At 36.9% G+C, this 24887-nt stretch overlaps 1 protein-coding gene across 5 annotated transcripts in view; it reads right to left on the bottom strand.

The window, feature by feature from the left end:
- Positions 1–24887, bottom strand: part of ATP11B (ATPase phospholipid transporting 11B (putative)) — a 123583-nt gene that overhangs the window by 84867 nt on the left and 13829 nt on the right. For 4 of the 5 annotated variants that reach the window (XM_061414871.1, XM_061414881.1, XM_061414889.1 and 1 more), the window contains exons 2-6: positions 15368–15484; positions 5862–5951; positions 4114–4194; positions 901–1008; positions 584–712 (exon numbers count right to left, since the gene is read on the bottom strand). In XM_061414871.1, the coding sequence (XP_061270855.1) occupies positions 584–712; positions 901–1008; positions 4114–4194; positions 5862–5951; positions 15368–15484 (525 nt within the window). Of the gene's footprint in view, positions 1–583; positions 713–900; positions 1009–4113; positions 4195–4433; positions 4577–5861; positions 5952–15367; positions 15485–24887 lie in introns of those variants that run through there. The other variant, XM_061414907.1, reaches the window with a different exon arrangement.

Genomic DNA, 24887 nt, shown 5'->3' on the forward strand with positions numbered 1-24887 from the left:
CATAGTTTTGAGATCTAAATGGGACCTTAGACATCATTTATTTCAAATCTCTTTTACAAATGAAATCATAGCATTCTGTACTTGAGATCACTAAGCTAGATGGCAGATGAGAAGAGAAAGAAGAATGTAAAGTAACAAGCAGTGAAAAGAGCTACTGTGACTATCGGTCTACAAAGGGCATTTGCATACAAGGAAATTAAGTCTGTAAGTGTGTTAATAGTCATCACTGCTCAAAGTTTACTGCAAATACATTTAATAGGTAGAAAAAAGTGAATCAAGTAAAATCTTTGATTGTACTTTGAAAATTGAGAAAAATTTAAATGTGCCCGCTATTTAAAAAAGCACCAGTATATTAAAAGATTATAGTTTCTCCAAAGCACTTTTTACTTTTCTTAACTTGCTTAAACCATGTGAGGCTAACCTTGAAGTAAAATGTATACTTTCATGAAGTAATTAATAGTAATTTAAAACATTTCTCCTTTATCAGGTCAAACTTTATTACCTTAACCAAAGGAAAATATCACTATAATCCAGAGATGTTTTGTTCACTAAGAGCCACACTCAAACATACACATGTACAAACCTTCAGGTTAGTTTCTCCATCCAAACTAGCAGTTGTAACGTGACAAGAACCATCAAGTCGATCTGAGGACAGAAGCACCAAATCTGCAGGGAAAATTTCATTTTTGGCTACTCGAACAATATCACCCACCTATGAAGAATTTGGGGGAAAAGTGAATATACAGATTTTAAAAGGCAGGACTTATTTTTATTGCGTTCTAAACAAGTGGTCTACTGTAATATTTTAATGTAGGAAAGCAGACTTTAACTAAAATATAATCAGATTAGAATTTTTCCTTTTAATATATAATTGATTTCTATTGTTTATTAAATGCATACCCGAATGTTTTTTGATCTAGTTGTTACAAGGCCACCACTTCGAACAACATAAACAGGAGCTCCATTTACTTCATTATCTGAGATATGTCTTAGCCAATCTTCATAACCCTGTAAGCATCAAAAGAATAAAAAAAGCCCCTCTTAGTATAATTAGAAGATGTGTGTGTGTGTGTGTTGGTCGCTCAGTTGTGTAATTAGAAGATGTGTGTGTGTGTGTTGGTCGCTCAGTTGTGTCCGACTTGCCCGCCAGGTGTCTCGGTCCATGGAATTCTCCAGGCAAGAATACTTGAGTGGATTGCCATTCCCTTCCCCAGAGATACTTTTTATCAAATGAGAAAGGGAAACATAATTTCCCCCAAACATTTCATTCATTAGAACCATGTTAGACTACTTTGGCATTCATTACTACTAGAAACACTCTCTTTACTTGGTTTTCATCACACACATGTTCCTGGTTTTCACAGTACCTCTTCAGTTACTTCTTCTCAGTTTACTATGGGAGGCTCCTTCTATATCATCTTAACGGGCCCTTTTTTCACCCTTCTCTTACTTCCTACTACCCGATTTCTTCATCCCTGTGTCTTCAAAAAATTCTGAAATTTCTATTTCCAGCTTGTATTTCCAGACTCTAATAAACTTAAATATCCAAATGCATTCTTAATATTTCCATTTTGATGTCTCACAAATAACATTAAACATTTCAAAACTAAACTGATGATGTTATCCTTAAAATCTGCTGCATTTCCAATGTCTCCCATCTTGACAAATGACTCACTTTGGAAAGAGACATGTTGTAAGTTATTATTATTATATTAAACTCACTCCTTTGGCAGATATATTATAAACTCACCAACATCTTTTCAACTTAGTTACAGCATCATGTTCCAACTAAATCCACTCTTTATTTGGCTAAATTTATACTGGGAAACCAAGGAAAGAAGTATTTCAACATTTAACACTTTCTTAAAAATATTCAAGAGGTTCATTCACTCATCTATTCATCTATCAAATATTTATTTCATGTCAAATATGTGCATAACCTTGTTCTGGTCACTGGTAACAAACTGATAATATAAAACAAAGTATCTGCCCTCAGAGAACTAAACATTCAAATGAAGGTGACAGACAACCTAAAACAAGCATTTATTCAACAGAATAGGTAGTGAATGAGAAATGATATAAGCAAAAAGACCAGAGTAGTGAATGAGACAGTGACACAGGTCAGGAAACGTTTAAGGTGTCCAAGAGGAAATAGTTGTATTTGCAAGCACAAACTGTTTTATGTGTGTGTCTGGAGTTCAGAGCATAGTTGCAGGATACATGTAAATTTAGACCCACTAGACTTGATGAAATCACCAAAGAAGAAATTATATATAAAAAAGAAGTCCAAGGGACAAATATTTGTTACTTTGATGCAATAAATGACATCTAAAAAACCAAATGAATATGTAATTGTATTAAGTGATCTGGATGCTTACTGACTTACACAAATCCTAGTCTCCAACAGTGGAGAAGGCAATGGCACCCCACTCCAGTACTCTTGCCTGGAAAATCCCATGGACGGAGGAGCCTGGAAGGCTGCAGTCCATGGGGTCGCTAAGAGTCGGACATGACTGAGCGACTTAACTTTCACTTTTCACCTTCATGCATTGGAGAAGGAAATGGCAACCCACTCCAGTGTTCTTGCCTGGAGAATCCCAGGGACGGGGGAGCCTGGTAGGCTGCCATCTCTGGGGTCGCACAGAGTCGGACACGACTGAAGTGACTTAGCAGCAGCAGCAGTCTCCAACAGACCAGTGAATAAAGGGAAATCAAACTTACAGCTGCTGCTGTAAGACAGCAGCCCACCAGGCTCCAGCATCCCTGGGATTCTCCAGGCAAGAACACTGGAGTGGGTTGCCATTTCCTTCTCCAATGCGTGAAGGTGAAAAGTGAAAGCGAAGTCGCTCAGTCGTGTCAGACTCTTCGAGACCCCATGGACCACAGCCTACCAGGCTTCTCCATCCATGGGATTCTCCAGGCAAGAGTACTGGAGTGGGGTGCCATTGCCTTCTCCAGTAGCGTGCTATTCAGACACACAAGATTAACTGTTAATTTATAGACTTCCCTTACCTTTATCAAATAAGTAATAAATAAACTACATCTCAGAATTATAAAATGTTTGCCAATTTTGTTTCTATGTCAATTTAAACCTTATCCTTAAATCTTACAAAATGAAAACATCAAACTGGCACATGGAAATTCAAATTAACTCTTTCAAGAGGAAGGGAGCAGATATTTTGAGAAGTGGTAACTATATAAACATGACGTTTCTAGGGATTTTTTAAATTTCTTGTCATGTTTATCCAATAATACTGTTTTTCTACACCTAGATTTTAATATCAAATCAGATCTAGTTGAAGCTATTCCCTTAGAGTACAACTTTACATAAAAATCAATTTCACAGAGAAAGTTGTAAAAAGTAGGAAAGCACTATACAATTTTTATTCAAAAATTTCATGCCAGAAGTACATGCTTCACTCCTAAACATATCCCCTTCCTTTGAATTATATATCCTTTAAATACTACCAAACTCTACAAAGACGACTGTAATAATCTGTTTCACACATAACTTGGTTTGTACATACAAAATGCTTGCTTTTGGATACTTCTTAGGTATGTTAAAGGAACAACATACTTTAATAATTGTAATCATCCCATCAGTCACCAAGTACCTGATAAGAGTGGCTTACCTCAATTTAATTTTTACCATATGCAGAATCAAACAAATTTGCTGCTTTTTTTCTTTTTATAATTTTGTTTATTTTTTTGGCTGTGCTAGGTCTTTCACTGCTGTGTGGGCTTTTCTCTAGTTGCAGGGAACAGGGGCTACTCTCCAGTGCATGGGCTTCTCACTGCAGTGGCTTCTCCTATTGCAGAGCACAAGCTCTAGGGCAGTCAGGCTTCAGTAGTTGTGATTCCTGGGCTCTAGAGCACAGGCTTAGAATTTGTGATACACAAGCTTAGTTGCCCATGGCATGTGGGACCTTCCTGGATCAGGGATTGACCCCATGTCTCCTGATTTGGCAGGTGGATTCTTTATCTCTGAGCCACCAGGAAAGCCCTAAATTTGCTTTCTTATGAAAATTACTTTCGCAACAATAAATCTTACTTTGGAGGAGAAAACTTCTGAATGACTTGGGAAGAAAGCAAGCAACATAAAATATTTCATACCTGCTTTATGGCAGTAACTGTTATTACAAAGAACAATGGAAGTCCACTGGTAACTGGACTGGTAGGTGTATCAATCATAAGCTGCATTAAAAAAGAAAGAATGCAGAGTATTATATTTTATATTGTACATATCACTATTAACATGTAGAATCTTATAATTATTGGGAAATCTGAAAACATTATACAAAATATGTATCATAGTTCAGATGAAAAAGTAACTTGAGAGAGATTATGCAGTGAATGTAGTTTACTTCACAGTTTCACAAGTATACTGTTAGCCATTATATGGGGTTAGTAGACTATCTAAATCTATTGCATACCCACAAATACTGCTAGAGTGGACTCAGTTTCTCTGCTTTCTTAACACATAGAGTACTTAAGGTCTTCCTCAGTATTTGTCTTGGAGGGGAGCTACAGCTATTCAGAATTTCAATTCACATTTCTTTGCCCATCCAGAGAAATGCTAAAAAAAAAAAAAATCTGTCAATTTTTATTCTGGAATCCAGAATAAACTCACACTGGAGAGAAAACAAGAAATGGGACTAGGGAAACGGTTTCCTTCTACAAGTGATTTTGTTACAGCTAGTAGAGCCAGAGGGGTACAACTTGGAAAACAAACGATGCTGCAATTATCTAAATCATACAACTGATGTTTCAATAAACTGCTTTAGAAGAAATATTTGCAGTAATTATATTTGGTTATTTAGAACATGGGTCTAATAATTTATTAATATTGGTTTACTCTGGTTAGGCCAATTAAGTTTGTTCTATTCCACAGACAGGCTGAATTCCTGATCTTAGGTAGTAATTTCACAAATGCATGTTACTTGTATGTAATAAGTGTAAATTTCTCATTTTTTTGACTAAACAAGCTGATGGTCTACTGATTAAAAAACAAACAAACAAAAAAAACCCAGAAGTTCCTTTTCCGCTCACAAAGGGAAGCAATTAAAGAAAAGCTTCCTCAAGCTTTAAGGTGACTACTTCACAAGTTTTTTTTCTTTTGAAGGTCCAGGTTCTATGGAGAGAAAAGTTCAGAGTTTATAAAAAAAAAATTCAGTGCCACACTGAAAGAGACTGCTAACGTATCATCAGAAAAGAAAAACCTCTTTGAAGGAAAATGACAATCACTAATTCTAAATCTTGGTTTATACTCAAGTTTCATACTGTTCTCTTGATATTCTGATATTAGGGGAAAAAAAGCACAATGTGAAAAACTAAAAACTAAAGAGCTTACAATGATTTAAGTTAAGAAAATGGCCTCCTGGATAAAAATCTATATTCATGGAGATTCTTAGAAATTATAATAAAAACTTTTAAAAGTAAAATCTATAAATTAAAAAAAAAGAAAAACCAAAGGAAGATTAATTTTGTACAAACATGGTTCCACAGGCAGAAATGTACCAAAAACAAGTGCTGTATATTAAAAGCCAAAGTATTTATTTTCTGAGGCAGAACATTTGAAAGGATGATGCTATTTTCTTGGCTTTAATTATGATTATCAGCACTATTACACATAAGTGATAAAACAAAATACAACGGATCTTAAAATTCACTGGCTATTTTTCAGATATCTGGATGTGATTTACATTACTATATTCACTGAATACAATGGGGAAGCTCTGCAGAAAAAAAAAAATGGGTCCCATAGTCACATGGTTTAGAATGCAATGTTAACTTTTCCTTGAAGATATATGTTTAGCATTCATGTCTATCAACTTAACAATTTATGGAGTGATAAAGCTTACCTGAACCAAAAATATAATAAGAAAATAAAAGTTTGCCACTCTTCTGAATTGTTCAAATAAATTTTTTGGAACAAAATTCCACACAGTATACTAAAAAACAAAAAACAAAAAGATAAGTTAATATTTTAAAATAATATGTATTTTATACAAATAATAAGAAAACTTGTACACATCAGATATATCAAGCCCTTACACAAATTCATGTAACTCGATGCTATAAAAACTATCTGGTTTTTAGAGTTTCAGGGCTTTTATTCTACTTTTTACCTTTTACTATTTATTGGCAATTTTAGTATAACTTTAAAAGAGACATAAAGGAACCTATCAATTTTGCTATTAAATTCCTAGTTTTTTTAGAAGTTGGAGATGGCAGATCTAAAATAATATTTTAATAACTTATTTTGGGTTTTGATTACACAAAACTAAACCTAATGTTGAAAGATGAATTAAGGGACTTCCCTGGTGGTCCAATGGCTAATACTCCACGTTTTCAATGTAAGAGACCTGTGTTGGATTTCTGGTCAGGGAATTAGAACCCATATGCTGCAACTAAGAGTTCATGTGCCAGAACTAGGACCCAGGGCAGCCAAATAAATAAAAATAAATTTAAAGATGAATTAGGAGTTGATAAAAATGCTAACACTGGATTCAGTTTACTTTATAAATATTCTCTTTAGGTTTCGTCAGAAACAAAGGAGACAGTATAATTCTTCAAGTACTCCTCAGTACGCATGGGATATGAAATGTGAAAAAGATTAAAAATTACTTTAGTTAAGTGATCACTGGTATAGCCATGAAGAAAATCTCACAAAGGACATGAAAATCTGTCACAATGTCTATTTTTACAGTGAGATAGTAGAGTATAATGGTTATAAACATTGATGGTAAAAGGTTAACAACTGCTGTGATCTAAATCCTAATTCATGGTCACTGAAGGACCTTGGATCGATCTCTCTATACTTCATTCTATGCTCTATAAAATGAGGACAGTTATAACAAGCATACTGTATAAGTTGTTACAAAGATTAAATGAGCTGATATATTTATATAGTGCTAAGGACAGAACCTCGGAGAAGGCAATGGCACCCCACTCCAGGATTCTTGCCTGGAAAATCCCATGGACGGAGGAGCCTGGTGGGCTGCAGTCCATGCGGTCGCTAAGAGTCAGACGTGACTGAGTGACTTCACTTTCACTTTACACTTTCATGCACTGGAGAAGGAAATGGCAACCCACTCCAGTGTTCTTGCCTGGAGAATCCCAGGAACGGAGGACCCTGGTGGGCTGCCGTCTATGGGGTAGCAGCAGCAGCAAGGACAGAACCTAGCTCATACTAATCGCTATGTGTCTGTTGCTATATTATTAATCAGTTTATAAGCCTATAATGCTACATTATGGGGGTAGGGTAACACCATATAAATTTTACTTGTGCCACTCACTACACACAACACCATTACAAATAAAATAGGGAAACATTTTACAGTATTGTTACTTTACCCAATGTCCATTCACCTAGCAGAATATAAGATCCCCGGGGCTAGGAACATAGTGTTATTTACTGCTCTATCTTCAGCACTTACACTATAGCACACAGATAGCAAAACGCTAGCAGAATACATAAATAGGCAAATAAACACTGATGGGAAAAAACTTTTTTTCCGTAACTCTCCTGGTGTCAGGTAATGCATGAAGCCTTACTGGTTATTGACTAATTCAAGATTTTCTGTGGTACAATGGAAGATGGTTCTAATTTCTGTAGGTCAGAAATTCACTTCTTAATCAATTTTTTCTTCTCTTTTTTCTGGCCCTGGTGTATGGCTTACAGGATCTTGGTTTCCCAACCAGGGGTTGAACCTTTGTTCTCGGCAGTGAAAGTGAGAAGTCCTAACTACTGGACTGTCAGGGAATTCCCTTAATCAGTTTTTTGAGACCTGAAACATTCACTTATGAACAATATTATAAATATGCCTAGGTTCCCAGAAGAACCCATGAAAGCCTATTTGACTCAAGGGTGTATGAAGAATAGGACAATACCTAACAGCCTTTCTTAGGTGAATTATATTTTCAGTCCTAATCTGGGATACCTGAAACATTTTCTTGTGGTTGTAGTGTCACCAGTGGTTCTAGAATCTGAGATTGGGAACCATGTTCACGACTCTAGAGAGAAGAGAGGCAGATACTTCCTGGAACCAAAAGAGGTCACTGCTCAATGTGTGTACGTGAGACAATGGGTCAAACCACTACCAGCTGATCTTAACTGGAGTAAAAAGACAGTTGTCCCTACAAGGGTCATAGTATTTCCAACAACTTTCTTAATCACCAGAGCAACTGTATAAAACTTTATAAGAACTAACTTGACAATGTTCTAAGTTTACATCAATCTATTTGATTCATAATAGTGATAATACATTTTATCTCTCAGAATTTTGAAAAGAGCAACTAAATATGTAAGTTAGCAATAAGATAATTAATTTCAGGATGTTTTCTTTGGCTAGGTCAATAATACAATGGAAAACTGAGAAGAAACAAAAACTTCTCATGAGCTAGCTTATAAATGTTGGGAATTGTTTTCAGGTAAACATTAGTAGACTGAGTCTAAATTCTGTGCTGGTCCTGTCATACACAGAGAAGGCACTCAAGTAGAATAATATTTAAACACATGAAAATCTTCTAAGGAAAATAATAATTCATTATGCTTTAAAATTATTTTAATTACGTAATAACAGTTAAGAAAAATGAACTAGAAGCGTATCTTCTCTACAATTACCTATATGACTTTACCACTGCCCTTCAAAGGTCTGACATTAGTTAAGAAAATGAAACCATGGTCATAAAATTAAATCTTTCGGAAGGAAATTTAAATTTATGATAAGACGTTACTATATAGTGAATTAAATTGAACAAAGGCATATTTTCCATCTACAATGTGCAAGGCACCTACATAATAAGAGAAACAAAGATAACAAGTTTAAATAGAGAGGATTAAGAACAATATTTATATCAATAGCTATATTCCAAGATAAAGTAAAAGAAGGAATATACAAAGAATTCAACAAGCAAGAAAAATTTAATGAAGGAGGTCACAATCAACATGGGCTTTAAGAGAGGAACCACTCACAGCTGAAAATAGGGGGCAAACGGAGAACATTTCAGGAAGGAAAGAAAGAATGAACAAAGGCAGAGAAGAAGGAAGTTCCTCATGGCTTTGTGGGAGAGAAGATAATGCAGTCTGAAAAGAGTCTAGGGAAATAATAGGAGAGTAGAAAGGTAGTAAAAGGGAACATTGAGAAGCCAGGCTCAACTATGGTCAAAAAAAAACCCCAGACACTGCCTATATAAATATCTGGGCTTCCCTGATGGCTCAGCAGTAAAGAATCTGCTTGCCACTGCAGGAGATGCGGATTCAGTCCCTGCGTCCAGAAGATCCCCTGGAGGAGACCACAGCAATCCACTCCAGTATTCTTGCCTGGGAAATCCCATGGGCAGAGAAGCCTGGCGGGCTATAGTCCATAGGGTCTCAAAGAATAGGACGTGACTGAACATGCACACACACATAAAATGTCTACATTCTTGAAATATGGTTAAAAAACATGAAATCTACTTTCTCTGCAAAAATATACAACTTATATTCTTAAAAACTGAGGTTATCAAAACAAAATCATAGCAAAGGCAAGGTGGTAGGGAAGTTAAACATGAGTTTATGGAATAGCAGGTAATCTGGTTTGGAAGTTTTAAAAAACATTAGTGGAATAATAATAGAGGAGTAATGAGAAAGACAGTCTTCATGTACGTGAAAAAAGGCAACATTTATTTAAAAGTCTACATTTCTGAAACCTGGTCAAAAACACCAAACCTAATACTACTACATTTGACTGAATATCAAAACATTCATATATTTAATCTCAAAAGTTTTCCAGGAAACTCAGTTTCAAGTATCAACAGACTGTGAACTCCTCAGTTCAGTTGCTCAGTCCTGTCTGACTCTTTGTGACCCCATGGACTGCAGCACGCCAGGCCTCCCTTTCCATCACCAACTCCTGGAGTTCACTCAAACTCATGTCCATGGAGTCACTGATGCCATCCAGCCATCTCATCCTCTGTCGTCCTCTTCGCCCCCACCCCCGCCACCTTTGATCTTTCCCAGCGTCAGGATCTTTTCAAATGAGTAAGTTCTTTGCATCAGGTGGCCAAAGTATTGGAGTTTCAGCTTCAACATCAGTTCTTCCAATGAATATTCAGGACTGATTTCCTTTAGGATGGACTGGTTGGATCTCCTTGCTATCCAAGGGACTCTCAAGAGTCTTCTCCAACACCACAGTCCAAAAGCATCCATTCTTTGGCACTCAGCTTTCTTTATAGTCCAACTCTCACATCCATACATGACTACTGGAAAAATCATGGCCTTGACTAGACAATTACTTTGTTGGCAAAGTAATGTCTCTGCTTCTTAATATGCTGTCTAGGTTGGTCCTAACTTTTCTTCCAAAGAGTAAGTGTCTCTTAATTTCATGGCTGCAGTCACCATCTGCAGTGATTCTGGAGCCCAAAAAATAAAGTCTGCCACTGTTTCCCCATCTATTTGCCATGAAGTGATGGGATCGGATGCCATGATCTTAGAGCTCTGCATGTTGAGCTTTAAGCCAACTTTTTCACTCTCCTCAAGAGGCTCTTTAGTTCTTCACTTTCTGCCATAAGGGTGATGTCATCTGCATATCTGAGGTTACTGATAGTCCTTGCAGCAATCTTGATTCCAACTTGTGCTTCTTCCAGCCCAGCGTTTCTCATGATGTTCTCTGCATATAAGTTGAATAAGCAGGGTGATAACATACAGGCTTGATGTATTCCTTTTCCTATTTGGAACTATTCTGTTGTCCCACGTCCAGTTTTAACTGTTGCTTCTTGACCCGTGTACAGATATCTCAAGAGGCACATCAGGTTGTCTGGTATTCCCATCTCTTTAAGAATTTTCCACAGTTTGTTGTGATCCACACAAAGGCTTTGGCATAGTCAATAAATCAGAAATAGATGCTTTTCTGGAACTCTCTTGCTTTTTTGATGATCCAACAGATGTTGGCAAGTTGATTTCTGGTTCCTCTGCCTTTTCTAAAACCAGCTTGAACATCTGGAAGTTCACAGTGCAAGTATTGTTGAAGCCTGGCTTGGAGAATTTTGAGCATCACTTTGCTAGCGTGTGAGATGTGCAACTGTGTAGTAATTTGAGCGTTCTTTGGCATTGCCTTTCTTTGGGACTGGAATGAAAACTGACCTTTTCCAGTCCTGTGGCCACTGCTGAGTTTTCCAAATTTGCTGGCATACTGAGTGCAGCACTTTCACAGCATCATCTTCTAGGATTTGATAATAACTCAGCTGTAATTCTATCACCTCCACTAGCTTTGTTCGTAGCGATGCTTCCTAAGGCCCACTTGACTTCACACTCCAGGATGTCTGGCTCTAAGTGAGTGATCACACCATCATGATTATCTGGGTCATGAAGAACTTTTTGTATAGTTCTTCTGTGTATTCTTGCCACCTCTTCTTAATATCTTCTGCTACTGTTAGGTCCATACCATTTCTGTCCTTTATTGAGCCCATCTTTGCATGAAATGGTCCCTTGGTATCTCTAATTTTCTTGAAGAGATCTCTAGTCTTTGCCATTCTATTGTTTTCCTCTATTTCTTTGTATTGATCACTGAGGAAGGCTTTCTTATCTCTCCTTGCTATTCTTGGGAACTCTGCATTCAAATGGGTATTTTTCCTTTTCTCCTTTGCTTTTTGCTTCTCTTCTTTTCACAGCTATTTGTAAGGCCTCCTCAGACAGCCATTTTGCTTTTTTGCATTTCTTTTTCTTGGGGATGGTCTTGATCCCTGTCTCCTGTACAATGTCACGAACTCTCCGTCCATAGTTCATCAGGTACTCTGTCTATCAAGTCTAGTCCCTTATCTATTTCTCATTTTCACTGTATAATTGTTAGGTATTTCATTTAGGTCATACCTGAATGGTCTCCCTACTTTCTTCAATTTAAGTGAACTCCTAGCAGATAAGACAATTTAAGTGAACTCCTAGCAGATAAGAATTATGAAAACTAGATTAAAACAACTATTTAAAACCTTGGAATGTGTCCAAAATATAGATAGAAACATGAAGAGAGTTTAACTTAAAAAAAATTACAAATGGAAGGTGTATGAATTATAAGCAACGGCTTCTTAGCCTGGAGATACTATCCAACTCACATAGCTATGGTAGTCAAAGAGTAGGGAAAAGTACTCCCTTATCAACAAAATACGACAAAGATTTAGAGCTCAGGGCTAGAAAAGCAACTGGAAACTTAAGGGGAAAATACCAGTAGTGAAACCCTCCAAGGAAAATGACCCAAATTCAGAACATAAACTATCCAAACCTATGGTGATAACTAATATGCACTAAAAAGGAAATGAACACAGATTCTGACACTTGTAGCAACAAAGATCGTTCTCAACAGTACTGTGTTAAGTGAAAAGAAATCAGACACAAGACTCCTACAGTGCATTGTTCATGACATTCTAGAAAGACAAAACTATAACTACAGAAAGCAGATCAGTTGCAATTGTTGGAGGTGAAGAGAAGGGAGAATGGCCACTAACTTTTTGGAGTGACAAACGTATTCTGTATCTTAATGATGGTGGTCATATGCTATACATTTGTCAAAATTCATCAAATTAGTGAATTTTATTGTATATAAGTTATCAGTTCAGTTCAGTTGCTCAGTCGTGTCCAACTCTTTGCGACCCCATGAATCGCAGCACTCCAGGCCTTCCTGTCCATCACCAACTCCCAGAGTTCACTCAGACTCACGTCCATCGAGACAGTGATGCCATCCAGCCATCTCATCCTCTGTCGTCCCCTTCTCCTGCCCCCAATCCCTCCCAGCATCAGAGTCTTTTTCAATGAGTCAACTCTTCACATGAGGTGGCCAAAGTACTGGAGTTTCAGCTTTAGCATCATTCCCTCCAAAGAAATCCCAGGGCTGATCTCCTTCAGAATGGACTAGTTGGATCTCCTTGCAGTCCAAGGGACTCTCAAGAGTCTTCTCCAACACCACAGTTCAAAAGCATCAATTCTTTGGCGCTCAGCCTTCTTCACAGTCCAATTCTCACATCCATACATGACCACAGGAAAAACCATAGCCTTGACTAGACGGACCTTTGTTGGCAAAGTAATGTCTCTGCTTTTGAATATGCTATCTAGGTTGGTCATAACTTTCCTTCCAAGGAGTAAGCATCTTTGAATTTCATGGCTGCAGTCACCATCTGCAGTGATTTTGGAGCCCCCAAAAATAAAGTCTGCCACTGTTTCCACTGTTTCCCCATCTATTTCCCATGAAGTGATGGGACCAGATGCCATGATCTTAGTTTTCTGAATGTTGAGCTTTAAGCCAATTTTTTTCACTCTCCTCTTTCACTTTCATCAAGAGGCTTTTTAGATCCTCTTCACTTTCTGCCATAAGGGTGGTGTCATCTGCATATCTGAGGTTATTGATATTTCTCCCGGCAATCTTGATTCCAGTTTGTTTCTTCCAGTCCAGTATTTCTCATGATGTACTCTGCATATAAATTAAATAAGCAGGGTGATAATATACAGCCTTGACCTACTCCTTTTCCTATTTGGAACCAGTCTGTGGTTCCATGTACAGTTCTAACTGTTGCTTCCTGACCTGCATACAGATTTCTCAAGAGGCAGGTCAGGTGGTCTGGTATTCCCATCTCTCTCAAAATTTTCCACAGTTTATTGTGATCCACACAGTCAAAGGCTTTGCCATAGTCAATAAAGCAGAAATAGATGTTTTTCGGGAACTCTCTTGCTTTTTCCATGATCCAGTGGATGTTGGCAATTTGATCTCTGGTTCCTCTGCCTTTTCTAAAATCAGCTTGAACATCAGGAAGTTCACGGTTCACATATTGCTGAAGCCTGGCTTGGAGAATTTTGAGCATTACTTTACTAGGGTATTATACCTAGTGTTTAAAAAATTTTGTTTTCAAGAAGGACTTTTATTTCTTCCATCACTTACTAAGAAATATGTCATTTATCTAAAGCTCCTCTATTATCCTGACTTTCCTGGTAGCTCAGATGGTAAAGAATTTGCCTGCAATGCAGGAGACTTGGGTTTGATTCCTAGGTTGAGAAGATCCCCTGGAAAAGGAAATGGCAACCCACTCCAGCACTTTTGCCTAGGAAATTCCATGGACAGAGGAGCCTGGTAGGCTATAGTCCCTGGGCTCACAAAGAGTGGACACGACTGAGTGACTAACAAAAACACACATGCTCAAAGATGCCTGTGAACTGTGGTGTTGGAGGACTCCTGAGAGTCCCTTGAACAGCAAGGAGATCAAGCCAGTCAATCTTAAGGGAAATAAACCCTGCTGATTTGGGAGGACTGATGCTGAAGCTGAAACTCCAGTATTTTGGTCATTTGCTGTGTACAGTTGACTCATTGGAAAAGTTCCCGATGCTGGGAAAGATTGAGGACAGAAGGCAAAGAGGGTGTCAGAGGATGAGACAGATGGATGGCATCACCAATGCAATCGACATGAACCTGGGCAAACTTTGGGAGATGGTGAGGGACAGAGAGGCCTAGAGTGCTGCACTCCATGGGGTAGTGAAGAGTCAGACACGACTGGGTGACTGAACAACAACAATGCTTAAAGAACTTTACCCTCAGTTTCTGACTCACATCCTCTATAACTGCATTGTCCAGTGAGGTAGCCACTAGTCACATGTGGCTATTGACAATTTAAAATAAATCAAAATTCAAAATTAACTTCCTCAATTACATACTATATTTCAAGGTCTAAACAGCCCTATGTGGCTAATGGTTATCATATTAGACAGCAAGGAAAACATATCCGTCATGACAGATGATAGCATTATTCTATAATCTTCAGCTTCAAAATAGACTAAGACAGCTTCAAAATGCCACAGGAAAAAAAAATGAAACAAGGAAGAATATGTAAGAATGAGTAGGTTCTTTTGTACTATAAAATGTTTATAGAAGAATGATAAAATTAGAGGAAGTCAGGCTTTAAAGTCACACAGAACTGAGTTCAAACTCCTAACATCCCTGGGTAAATTATTTTCCAGCACTTCAGTTGGAGAAACTGATATAAAATGAGTATAACAAACACTCATTAAACATATATTAAAGTTGTTGTAAGGATTAAATAGTACAAGAAGTACCTAATACAGTGCCTGGCATATGGTATAGAAGTAAGTTCCTTAGTTCAATTGCTTCCTTAGTTCCCTTAGTTTAATTCCTTCCTTAGCTTAAACTAAGGGTACCTTTTGGAATACTGGCTATCTGACATTAGGAACCAGCAACTCTTTTTATTTTACAGTTTACAATTTTGGTTAAGATACATCTACCAACCACCATTTCCCTGTATTTTTAAGGATATAAATGTATACTACACAAACAAATCACTTTTTAAAGCAGTACATAACCACAGTTTTAATAATAGAAGTGTTAATTCTTACCTTAGATGAAATGATCCGGTTATCTATAAATTTCTGAGGTGTATAATGGCCATACTGAGGAAACCTGTTGGCTATGTAAATAGTTCTTGTGTCACTTTGATGTGGTGGGTCAAAACCCTAAGGCAAAGCAAAAGAAAAATAATTGTCAGAAAAGTTAGTTGTCATGATTCTTTACTGGTGGTACTTTTTAATTGATCCTATTATACCTATCACTTGCCTTGAACTGTATATAGGGTTAATCTATTTAAGCCATTTCTTTTTTTTTCAAAAACAGTGAAAGTTCACTCTTGTCCGACTCTTTGCGATCCCATGGACTATACACTCCATGGAATTCTCCAGGCCAGAATACTGGAGTGGGTAGTCTTTCCCTTCTCCAGGGGATCTTTCTAACCCAGGGATCAAACCCAGGTCTCCTGCATTGCAGGAGGATTTTTTACCAGCTGGGCCAACAGGGAAGCCCCTTTCAAAGTAAACAGGTACATTTTCTTTAGATATAAACTAACTAGGCAATAACCTCTGGTAATGAAAAACAGTCCATTCTTTGTCAGAGATGCAACCACAAGAAAAGAATAATCATACAGAAGATCTACAGAAGTTCGTGAAGGCTTCTTTCCTTCTCTTTCATTCCTGGGGTTCCTTGCTATTCTCTTTCCTAGTTTCTTGCTTTTCTCTTTTCCTAGTCTTTTTCTGATTCCTAGTCAGTGATGCAGAAGCCCAGCGTAGCTAAGGCCTAGTCAGCACCTACCATGTCTGATGACAAAGGCTTACATTTTATTTTACACCCAGATCAACTCGGTTTCAAAGAGCTTTGTTCCCAGAGAACTTAAAAACGCACTGTATAGCCCAGATTCAGTCCATACAAGCATTTCTTCATGCTAGTTACATTATCAATCGACTCTCTCACATGTGGGTATATTAATATGTTATAATTCTGGCTTCAAATTTAGAAGACATTCAATTAAGGTACATTTAGTAATCATCTCCAGTGGAAAGGTTTGCCTTGGTGACAAGAATACTGATACTTCATTCCTACAATATTACACTCTTTTCCAAAGTGGCAAGTAAATCTTTTTATTTTTAAAAAATTTATTTTTTAATTGAAGGATAATTGCTGTACAGAATTTTGTTGTTTCTGTCAAAACTCAACGTGAATCAGCCACAGGTATACATATGTCCCTTCCCTCTTGAACCTACCTCCCATCTCCCTTCCCATCCCACCCCTCTAGGTTGATACAGAGCCCCTGAGTTTCCTGAGACATACAGCAAATTCCCATTAGCTATCTATTCTACATATGGTAATGTAAGTTTCCATGTTACTGTCTCCATATATCTCACCCTCTTCTCCCCTCTCTCCATGTTCATAACTCTGGTCTCTATTTCTCCATTGATGCCCTGCAAACAAATTCTTTGGTACCATCTTTCTAGATTCTGAATATATGTGTTAGTATATGATATTTATCTTTCTCTGACTTACTTTACCTGTATAATAGGCTCCAGGTTCATCCACCTCTTTAGAACTTACTCAAATGCATTCCTTTTTATGGCTGAGTAATATTCCACTGTCTATATGTACAACAATTTCTTATCCATTCATCTGTTGATGGACATCTAGGTTGCTTCCATGTTCTAGCTATTATAAATAGTGCTGCAATGAACAATGGGACAGATGTGTCTTTTTCAATTTTGGCTTCCTTGGGAGTTATATGGTGGTTTTATTCCTAGATTTTTAAGGAATCTACATACCATCCTTCCATAGTAGCTGTATCAATTTACATTCCCACCAATAGTGAAAGATGGTTCCCTTTCTCCACACCCTCCTCAGCATTTATTGTTTGTAGACTTTTTGATGAGGGTCATTGTGACTGGTGTGAGGTGAAATCTCACTGTATCTTTGATTTGCATTTCTCTACGAATGAGTGATACTCAGCATCTTTTCATGTGTTTGTTAGCCATCTGTATGTCTTCTTTGGAAAAATGTTTGTTTAGATCTTTATCCCACTTTTTGATTGGGCTGTTTGTTTTTCTGGTATTGAGTTGTATGAGCTGCTTGTATACTTTGGAAATTAATCCTTTGTCAGTTGTTTCATTTGCTGTTATTTTCTCCCATTCTGAGGGTTGTGTTTCACCTTGCTTATAGTTTCTTTTGCTGTGCAAAGCTTTCAAGTTTAATCAGGTCCCACTTGTTTACTTTTGTTTTTATTTCCATTATTCTAGGAGGTAGGTTATAGAGGGTCTTGGTTTGATTTATGTCATCGAGTGTTCTGCCTATGTTTTCCTCTAAGAGTTTTATAGTTTCTGGTCTTACACTTAGGTCTTTATTCCATTTTTATTTTATCTTTGTGTATGGTGTTAGGAAGTGTTCTAATTTCATTCTTTTACATGTAGCTGTCCAGTTTTCCCAGCACGACTTATTGAAGAGGCTGTCTTTGCCCCATTGTACATTCTTGCCTCCTTTGTCAAAAATAAGATACCCAGAGGTACATGGGTTTATTTCTGGGTTTTCTATCTTGTTCCGTTGGTCTATATTTCCGTTTTTGCAGAATGGCAAGTAAATCTTCACAACTTCTTTGATCGGGGAACCCTTGACAGGTTGAAGTGAAAGTCATTCAGTCATGTCCGACTCTTTGGAACCCCATGGACTGTAGCCCACCAGGCTCCTCTGTCCATGAAATTTTCCAGGCAAGAATACTGGAGTGGGTTACCCTTTCCTTCTCCAGGGATCTTCCCGACCCAGAGATCAAACCCAGGTCTCCTAGCATTGCAGGCAGTCTTTACTGTCTGAGCCATAGTGAAGCGCTCACAGGTTGAAAGCAATCACCAAATGCAGGACCTTTTTTGTTTCTAACAGCAATGATTCAAATTTTCTTAGATTTACATGTTTTTCATGATGGTCAAGGGCTATTTACTAGTACTATGAAGTTATTAAGAGATCAATTAAACTTGGTATTCATAAACTACAATGATCCACTTTTATAATTTAAGTGCTCTTAAGCTAGTAATCTACTAAATAATATGGCTGCCTTTCCATGCTTGGCATTCCTGTAAAATTTCCATTAAGTACAGACAAACATAGGATAGTGGAGATTCCCATATTACCTAGGGGAATATTTTGTTTAGTACATTAGAATAGTAGTAGTGCTATGTTTGGGTTTCAATGGCTGTTGTTCATGGTTTTAAACAATCTACTTTGTGATCTTAGAAACAGTTAGCACACAATGGTGCAAATTATATGTATTTGTATGCACCATTAAGAAATGAAGTTTTATTTTATCTGTTATGCTATTTAAAGTGATGACCACACTTTGTGGATGTGAATGTGCCATTATGTATCTGATTTCAAAATCAGTTTAAGGATAAAATGTGGCACATATTTATTTTCCTCATCAATTTTCTTTTAAACATTTCATAACTGTGCCCTATAATAATTCATGGGAGAAAAAGGCAGGTTTCAAAATCAGAGTTGGAACTCACTGGTCTATCTGGAATATCATAATCATTTAAAGATGTATACCATTTATTCAACCAACAACTATCTACTGAGATTAAGCACTATGTTAAGCCGTGAAGGATAATATGACTTATTAAATATGCAAACAAATCATAATATGCTCCAACACAGTAAATAGATGAACAGTCTGAATGCTACTGCTGTAGCCTATGACTGTGTTTCTCAAAGAGGGTCCACCAGAAGTTTGTCTATACAGTACATAAGACAAGAAGAGACACACACAGGTAACTGCAGTGCTAGACTCCATGGAACATACTTATTCTGTATCCACTCTGTAATCATGTTAACCTAGATCCTAAGTTATACACCATGCATGTAAAGCTTCTGAGATAAAAGAAAAAAGAGCAAATCTGAGCAAATTTATATAAAGATAAAAATCTTTAAGATGTCAAGACAACTGAGACTGAGAACCACGGATACAAAATTCTTTTTGCTAAATCCAAAGATTATTACTATGTACATCTAAAGTTAAACAAAAAACAAAGAATCTAAGACCTTACCCCAAAATATACAATGATATTAGTACTACAACCTCTCATATTTCATAGTATGAATATACTATATATAAATGCATGCTCTTTACAGGAAGCAAATGCTCATCATTCTCCATCCGTCTCTACTGAATGAACCAGTGATCACACACACATGCTGGAACTCCTGAGATTTCTACAATTACTTCAGGAAGATATATTGAAATGTCCCAAAAATCAGTTTTAAATTAAACTGAATTTTAAATTCAGTATCACCATATTTCAGGAAATCATATAAGATGACAATACCAAAAGGAAAATAATGATAGCACGTCTTTCCTTATTCCCAAAGAGGCTATAATACCCACTTAAGCATTCTGAATTGTTTCTCCAGTGATTAATTCAAATGACCTTATCCAATTTTGTTATAATCAGTGGCATGTATATACATGTGGGTGTATTTTTTTTACACACACCAAATACTTAGATTTTATATTTGTGACTACAGTATAAGGATAGCTAGGCGTTCCTCGGAGAAGGCAATGGCACCCCACTCCAGTACTCTTGCCTGGAAAATCCCATGGACGGAGGAGCCTGGTAGGCTGCAGTCCACGGGGTCGCTAAGTGTCAGACACGACTGAGCGACTTCACTTTCACGCATTGGAGAAGGAAATGGCAACCCACTCCAGTGTTCTTGCCTGGAGAATCCCAGAGACAGTGGAGTCTGGTGGGCTGCCGTCTATGGGGTCGCATAGAGTCGGACACGACTGAAGCGACTTAGCAGCAGCAGCAGGCGTTCCTCATGGAAATTAAACCTGTAACTTCAATACATGAACATCATCTTCTCTGCCACAAATTCACATAGGCATGAACTAAATAAAATAAATAAATAAAACTGTCCAAAAATGAGAAAGGTGACTTAGAGCAGGGCGTCAGGCCTGTGTCTCTGAAATTATATGCAAATTTGTGTATACACGAATTAAAATTTTTTTTTTTTTTTAATTCTGGCCACACTGCAGGATCTCAGTTCCCTGACCAGGGATTGAACCTGGTTCACAGCAGTGAAAGCGCAGAATCCTAACCACTAGACCACCAGGGAACAAGTATTTTTCTGATGACACAATAGTTTTCAACAGATTTTGATGACATAAAGAAAGCTAGAACCACTTTAAGGTCTTGTTTTTATACTTAGCTGCCCCGCTCAATATTCCGTATTTTAAAAATGACACAGAGGATTTTTATTTCAATAATGCCTCTAATTTCTTTAACAGAAATCAAAACAAATACCTTTTATCAGAATTAATTATATAACTATACTGTTAGTGTGAAGTTCAAGCATAGTTTCATACTATTTCTAGCAAGCATTATCAGCAATTCTATGGTACTGCACAATCTGAACTCCCTAATCACTAGGTTAAGGCCACACACATCAGGGTCCAGAAGCCTCTGGCAAATTACTTTCTGTTGTCCACCCAGACTATCCACTCACACCCTGAACCTTGGATGGCTTGCTCCTTTCTTCTCTGACTTCATCTTGTCCTGAGTAAAGGAACTGAGATACAGTGATGCTATTCTAGCCATCCTGATTTTTGCACCTGCTAAAAAGTAGAGTACAGTTGACTCTTGAACAACTCAGCAGTTAGGGGAGCCAACCCTCCATGCAGTCAAAACTCTGAGTATAACTTCAGAATTGGCCTTCTGCATGCTCTGAATCAGCCCTTCGGTACTGTAGTATTAACTGTTGAAAGATTCACATATAAGAGGACCTGCACAGTTCAAACCCGTGTTGTTCAAGAGTCAACTGTATAGGATTTTGGAAGCACACAAATTTAATTTTTATTTAAAAATTAAAACTCTCATATTCTAAGAAAGTATGAAATTAAAAACCTCTTTTTTGTCTGGATTTGTGAGCATATGTAAAAACCACAAGTATTTTTAAGTGGATGAATACTTAAGATGGAAAAAAGCCCCACAATGGCATTCAAGGAAAAAATGGAAAACACATGGGACTGATTTGAAAGAGATTTCTTTTGTAACAGCAAACTCATGAAGTCTAGAAAAACCAAACCAGAAAACAGCTTATAATTTTTAGAAGCTGGTCTTTGGCAAAAAGTGGTACTTGGAAATGAATCATAACATATTTTGATACCAAATATACCAACCTCTGTACTATTCTTAAAAATCTCAAAAATTTTATAAAAAATACAAGCATTACAAATAAGAGCTAAGAAAAAACTAAAACTACAGTCCTGTAATTAAATGTCACACTTCCTTAACAAAACTAAGAGAATACTTTTAGAGCTTAGTGATCAAATCTGTACATGTAATCATTCTTATATGTGATCTGTCTCCTCCAAAATACAAAGAAAAAGCTACAAAACAAATAAAAAGTCCATGAAAAATAACATAAAAAGAAGCTCCAGAATCAAAACTTCAATGGCACTGGTTATTAAAAGAAATGATCAAAAGCTTTATTTCAGTCACACACTTTGTATGACAGAAAGTGATTTCTGTTGCCTACATGTTCCAATGTAACGATGCTTCTGGGGAATAATGATTTAATGTACCTTACCAAATCTACAAAATTAATAGTGAATTACTGTTTCCTGGATATGGGCTTTAAATAAAAAACATCTATGTTGTGTTGTGCTCAGTTGCTCAGTAGTATCCAACTCTTCCAAACCCATGGACTGCAGCCCACCAGGTTTCTCTGTTCATGGGATTTCCCAGGCAAGAATACTGGAGTGTGTTGCCATTTTCTTCTCCAGGGGATCTTTCTAACTCAGGGATCGAATCTGTCTCCTGCACTGGCAGTCGGATTCTTTACCACTGAGCCTCCTGGGAAGCCCAAAATACATCTATATGAAGGTATTATAATTTTACACTGTTAACAGCCCAAATCAAGGTGAGAGGAAATAACTTAAAATGCCTATGATGTAAACACAATAATTTAATTTCAACTTTTTGAATCATGTTACATAATTTTCATTTTAGGATTTAAGGTAGTCTGCCATCCATCAGACCAGTCTGGGCTTCCAAGAACTGCTCCTACTGCAGAGGTAGGTTGGAACTAGCTTTCCAGCTACAGGATTCAAAATATAGAGTAATCTTTGGCATCACTGACACGATGGACATGAGTTTGAGTAAGCTCTGGGAGTTAGTGATGGACAGGGAAGCCTGGCATGCTGCAGTCCATGGGGTTGCAAAGAATTGGATGTGATAGTGACTGAACTGAGCTTAACTTTAAAATTCTTAAATCATTTGCAAATACTTTACTATAAGAAGTTCATCTCTTACAGGAAGCTTATCTCTTCTGCTACTCCCCAACCCTAATTCCCTATTCCAGCATACACCTGTAGCAGCCCCGTGGCAATAATATGGCTACTCCTCAGAAAAGTGAACACAGAATATCCACATGATCCAACAATTCTACTTCTGTGTAAAAACTCAAATAGATATTTGTAAACTCATGTTCATGGCAACATTATTCACAATAGCCAAAAGGTGGAAACAACCAAGTGCCCATTGACATAAAAATGAATAAACAAAATGTGGTATGTACAATGGGATATTATTCAGCCTTAAAAAGGAAGGAAATTTGGACACATGCTATAAATGGAAGAACCTTGAAGACATTATGCTAAGTAAAATTAAGCCTGTGACAAAAGGACAAAACTGTATGATTCCTCTTACATAAGGAGTAAAAGTTGACAAATTCATTCTTTGTCAGGCATTTATTCAAGGTGTGGAGGGGAGAGTAAAAGGGCATTTGTGTTTAATGGGTATAAAGTTTGCAAAGATCAAACAGTTCAGGAGACAGACAGTGGCGATGGCTGCATAACAATGTCACAATTGGATATTTTAAGTACATTTATTTTTTATTTATTTATTTTTTAACTGAGGAAACCGAGGCGGGGCTGGAAATCCTTGCTGCCCGAGGTATCGCGCCTGCGCCAGGCGGGGTGGAGTGGAAAGACTCGGCAACCCTGAACTCACTTCCTTAAGTACATTTAAAAATGGATAAAATGGCAAATTTTAAGTATATTTACTACAATTAAAAATGTATCAATTTCACCCATTTGGGACTTAACCACAGATTTTCTGGATTAGAAGTTTCCTATTTGGCCATAATTTAACTGTGATAGTCTCTTATTGCAAAACTGGTGATTTCTGTGTATAGAATCACAGAGATATTTCTGATAAAAATTAATCTGTGAAGTAGTTTTAGCTTAGATCAAATTTTAAAATTACAGATTTCACTGAGAGAATTTAAGGTTTCTGTAACCAAGAACCCTAAATTAATTTTCTTGATCTACCTATACCTACACCTACAATTGAACACTGGCTGGATAACAAGTGAAACTACTAAATTTAACTGTGGTGTCCAAATTGGAGACAGAGGAATGAACAAATTTCTACTAAGATTTCTCAAACACTTTTAAAGGCTCCTCTTTCTCTACTCACAATCATAAACAACAATGGCAATGAAGACGGCTTCCTGGGTCCTCCTCAGTACATCAGAAGCAGTGGGTTTACAATTCTGAGGCCACAGACAAGAATACTTAATCCTTTACAAAGTACCTTCAAAATTTAATATCTTAAAATATGTGCCAATCTACAAAGACAACCATAAAATTCTAAACAATAACAACATTAAAAAGAATGGCATCTGTTAAAAAGAATGAAATCTTTTAAAATCTACAGATGGGTTTTAAGGGCATTATGCTCAGTGAAAAAAGTCAGTCAGAAAAGACAAAATATTGTATGATCTCACTTATATGTGGAATGTAACACCAAAAACAAAAAAGCCCAAGCTCATAAATACAGAAATAACAGAAAACAGATGAGTGGCTGCCAGGGTGGGACTTGGGGAGTGGGTAAAATGGGTGAAGGAAGTAAAAGGTACAAACTTCTAGTTATAAAATAAGTTACAGGATATAATGTGCAGCATGGAATTATAGTTAATAATGTTGTATACGCAAAAGTTGCTCTGAGTGTAGATTTTAAAAGTTCTCATAAGGAAAAATTCTGTAACTCTTGTGTGGTGATGGATGCTAACTAGACTTCCTGTGGTGATTATTTCGCCATGTATAAAAATTAGCAATAAAGTATGGGGTTTAATTAATAGCAATGTATTAATACTGGTTTATTAGCATAACAAATGTAGCATAGTAATGTAAGATGTTAACAATAAGAGAAACTGGGTGAGAAAAATGTATAGGAATTCTCTATTATTTCATAAACTTTCTGAAAATCTAAAACTATTTTTTTTAAAAAAGCTATTTTTTTAAGAAGTTAAAAGCACAGTCCTCAAAAACAAGGACATATATAAGTTAGAGCAAAGACGCACAAACAAACAAACAGACATGTGCATGATACACTGACCCGGTATTTCTCATTTTGCCCCAGATCACTGAAAACTTCATCTACAGGAAACACTATGAGGGAACTCATGGTCTAAGGCATTATATAAAGACTGATAACAGTATCTCTAATTACTTAGGACTTGACTTTCACTGTCTCATAATAAATTCCTAAGCTG

Source organism: Bos javanicus, chromosome 1 (genome assembly GCF_032452875.1).
Source record: "Bos javanicus breed banteng chromosome 1, ARS-OSU_banteng_1.0, whole genome shotgun sequence".
NCBI lineage: Eukaryota > Metazoa > Chordata > Mammalia > Artiodactyla > Bovidae > Bos > Bos javanicus.